This window comes from Palaemon carinicauda, chromosome 19 (genome assembly GCF_036898095.1).
Source record: "Palaemon carinicauda isolate YSFRI2023 chromosome 19, ASM3689809v2, whole genome shotgun sequence".
Taxonomy (NCBI): domain Eukaryota; kingdom Metazoa; phylum Arthropoda; class Malacostraca; order Decapoda; family Palaemonidae; genus Palaemon; species Palaemon carinicauda.
The window spans coordinates 115,200,421-115,204,461 of NC_090743.1; the positions used below are offsets into that span (position 1 = coordinate 115,200,421).

The following is a 4,041-nucleotide window of genomic DNA, read 5'->3' on the forward strand; positions in this document are numbered from 1 at the left end:
AGATGCCCTGGTCAAGAACCTGCCTATGAAAATCCCCGACAGGGAGGCGAAAGCCTTAAAGAATAGCTCCGTGTGGGGAGAGCATCTTATTCCCACGAAGAAGGCGGAGGAGGTTGCAGATAAGTTGGCCAAGAAGAGAGAACACCCCATTCTTAAGCCACAGACTGCGCGACGCCCTGTCTTCAGGAGACCCGTGACGGAAGCGCCCGTGACTGCGCGTTCCGTCCCGACACAGGGAAGGCGAGAACCTTCGTCTGGACAATGGCCTCACTCAACAAATCCCCCCCGTAGGGGACCTCCTTCAACGCCCCCAACTTACAGGAGTGCATACTCCTCCTCCAGAAGAGGCCGAACAGGCCGATTCTCCCGTAGGAGATAAAGTGCGAGGCCCCCCTCCCCTGCCCAAGCCTCAGGTAGGGTGATGCTTCAGTCTCTCATGGCAAGCATGGAAGCTCCACGAAGCAGATCCGTGGACAGTAACAGTAGTGAAGGAGGGCTACAGGATTCCCTTTTTGGAAGATCCAGCTCCGCTGATTCCTGCGAGTCAGGCGAACTGGTTAGTTCCCAAGGACCCGGCGAAAAGAGCAGCACTGGACGTGGAAGTTGCGACGATGTTGCAGAAAGGAGCCTTGGAAACAGTAAAGTTACCAGGTCCAGGGTTCTACAGCCGCCTGTTCTTGGTGGAAAAAGCAACAGGAGGGTGGAGGCCAGTGATAGACCTGTCAGCCCTCAACAAATTTATCCTCAAGATCACGTTCAAAATGGACACCCCAAGAACGGTCATGGCGTCCTTGAGGGAGGGAGACTTTAGGATTTCTTTAGACCTCAAGGACGCCTATTTCTAGGTCCCTATTCACCCAACAAGCAGGAAGTTTCTCCGGGTGAAGTGGGGTGCCCAGGTTTTACAATTCAAGGCCCTGTGCTTCGGTCTTTCCACAGCTCCCCAGGTATTCACGAGGGTGTTTACGACAGTCTCCGTATGGGCCCACGAACGGGGCATTCGACTCATCAGATACTTGGTCGACTGGCTACTCCTTTCGTCCTCAAAGGAAGACTTGAAACAGCAGGGCGAAGATCTCCTGCAATTGTGCAAAAACCTGGGCATCACAGTCAACTTGGAGAAATCTCAGTTGACCCCAACCAACAGGATGACTTACCTGGGAATAGTCCTGGATTCGTTATAGGTCAAGGCCTTCCCATCCGTAGACAGGCTGAACAACCTGGACCGAGTTCTCCGTCCCTTCCTTCTAGGACATCCCAGAAGAGTGAAGGATTGGCAGAGGTTGGTAGGATATCTGGTGTCCTTAGAGAAGCTAGTTCCTCACGGGAGACAGAACCTGAGGAGGGTCCAATGGAACTTAAAGGGACATTGGAACCAGAAAAGTTCCCCGGACATAGTGGTGCCTGTCCTGCAAGAGACTAGACAAGCCTTAGAGTGGTGGCAGGATCGGTCACACACCCTAAAAGGGATGCCACTGTCTGCCCAACCTCCGGAAATCCTTCTGTTTACGGACGCATCAAAGGAAGGGTGGGGAGCGCATCTCCGGGATAAGACAGCGAAGGGGACTTGGACAGAAAGGGAGAAGTCCCTACACATCAATGTCCTGGAGATGAGAGTGGTCCAGGAAGCCTGCAGACACTTTGAGGAAGACTTGAAAGGAAATTCTGTGGCCCTGATGTCAGACAATGCAACCGTGGTAGCATACATAAAGGAGGGGGGACTGAGATCAAAAGAGCTGTGCGAACTGGCCCTTCAGATCCTGAAATGGGCGGAGAAGGAGGAAATCAACCTGACAGCAAGGTTCATTCCGGGGAAGAAGAACGTCCTAGCAGACGGTCTCAGCATGTCGGGACAAGTAGTAGCGACGAAGTGGTCCCTGCACCCACAAGTGGCAAGCTACATCATTCAGATGTGGGGGTCCCCGGTAATGGATCTGTTTGCAACAAGGTTGAACGCACAACTCCCCGTATTCTCCTGTCCCAGACCCGAAGGCAGCAATGGAAGACACCTTTCAACACAGATGGGACGGCCTAGACGTGTACGCTTTTCCCCCCTTCTCCCTAATAAGACAAGTCCTCAACAGGGTGAGGGCGGCAACCAACCTAAAGATGACTTTGGTAGCGCCTTGGTGGCCGGAGAGAGAGTGGTTCGCAGACCTAAGGAGTCTCGCCACTCTTCCGCCCTGGCCTCTTCCCGACAAACCAGACCTATTGAGACAACCACATTTTCAGAGGTTTCACGGAAACCCACAAGCCCTTCGTCTTCACGCCTGGAGGTTATCCAGCACCTCCTGAAGAGACAAGGGTACTCCAGCAAGACAGCTAGGAGGATGTCCCTTTACCTGAGAAAATCGTCCACGGCCGTCTACCAATCCAAGTGGACGTTGTTCGTTAAGTGGTGCAAGGACAAGAAGATAGAGCCCTTAGAAGCATCCGTGCCCATTATAGCGGATTTCATGGTCCATCTCAGGGATAAGTTGGCCATTTCAGTCCCAGCGATTAAGGGAGTTCGGGCGGCACTGGGTCAAGTTTTTCTCCTGAAAGGCATAGATCTGGGCTCCTCCAGACATATTTCTATGCTCATCAAGGCTTTCGAGCAATCATGCCCCCCTTCTGCCCCTAGAATCCCGAGTTGGGACCTGGCGAGGGTTCTGGATATGCTCCGGAAACCACCATTTGAACCCTTAAAAGACATTGTAGACAAGAATCTCACGTTCAAGGCAGTCTTCTTGTTAGCGTTAGCCTCAGCTAAGAGGGTGGGCGAGCTACATGGATTGTCGTATGACGTGGAGCACTCTAGAGGATGGAAGGAGATAACCTTTAAGTTTGTCCCCTCCTTCGTCGCCAAGACTCAGAACCCATCGGTTTGGGAGCCGAGGTTTGAGAGCTTTACTATCCCAGCAATCCCAAATGAAGGAATCCAGGAAGACTTGAAATTGTGCCCCGTCAGGGTGATTAGGAAGTATCTTAAAAGAACGGCTAACCTCCACCCATCTATTAAGAACCTCTTCGTTTCCTGGGGTAAATCGAAAAAGAACATCTCAAAGAATACAGTTTCGTTTTGGCTCAGACAAGTAATTATGCAAGCCTACTCAAAGGAGGGGCTTTCAGCACCAGGGAAGCCCAAGGCTCACGATGTTAGAGGCATGAGCACCTCCCTAGCATTTGAGAAGAACATGTCTGTAGCTCAGGTTCTTCGAGCAGGAACTTGGTCCAACCAGTCGACCTTTACCGATCATTACCTCAAGGAATGTACGAGGAAATCCCTGGATGGGTTTTCGATCGGGCCTGTCATCTCAGCCCTTCATCCGGTTTGACGGCTCAAGCCCCAGGCTCAATCGCGAACCATAAATTATCTAGACACAAGTAGCTTATTTTTCGTTTTCGCCTTATTCCCACATTTCTCGTACTATCAGTCGTCCTTAGGACTATTGCTCGTTACACAAGTCTCAAGATTCGCCAATATACATCAAGCACAACAAGGAATATTCGGAAGGGTAAGTGTTATATCACACTTAATGAGTCCCTTGTGTAGTTTATCCTACTGTCCATCGGGGTCTAGGTCTAGGGGCACTCCCCCCTCCTAAAGTGTAAGTCTCCTAAGAAAGTGTTTCGAGGTAAGTCTCTGTGTCGTAACAAATCACAAATTTTTAGTAATTTGTATTTTTCCTAACATACTTACCGAGAAACACTTTCGAGTTATGGCCCCCCCATCCGTCCCCCAGTGCCTCACTGATCTCGAGTATTGTTCCTTACTTAAAACTTACTGATGGGATCAGCCTAAACAACACGTGACCTACTCCGGGCATTGCCCTCGGGTCACGTTCTCTCCCGCAAGCAGGTCACTATAGAGAATGGGAGTAGGGTAAACTACACAAAACTCTGGTCGTTTGAGAGGAGATACCAGTAACTCCTAAGAAAGTGTTTCTCGGTAAGTATGTTAGGAAAAATACAAATTACTAAAAATTTGGGATTTTTAAGTGCATTATTTATTAGTTTCCATTCATTATAACTCATCAAAACCTTTCTCTAGATTATTCA

At 50.1% G+C, this 4,041-nt stretch overlaps 1 protein-coding gene across 1 annotated transcript; it reads left to right on the forward strand.

Annotated features, from left to right (window-relative positions):
* The first annotated feature begins 1,610 nt into the window (after positions 1-1,610).
* LOC137659245 (uncharacterized) lies at positions 1,611-3,317 on the forward strand. The gene has a single exon (XM_068394277.1). It carries the CDS (start codon positions 1,611-1,613, stop codon positions 3,315-3,317), a length of 1,707 nt encoding a protein of 568 aa, XP_068250378.1.
* The last annotated feature ends 724 nt before the right edge of the window (positions 3,318-4,041 follow it).

What these genes read in the sequence shown, in the direction of transcription:
- LOC137659245 (XM_068394277.1), top strand. Translation starts at nt 1,611, where the DNA reads ATGAGAGTGGTCCAGGAAGCCTGCAGACACTTTGAGGAAGACTTGAAA.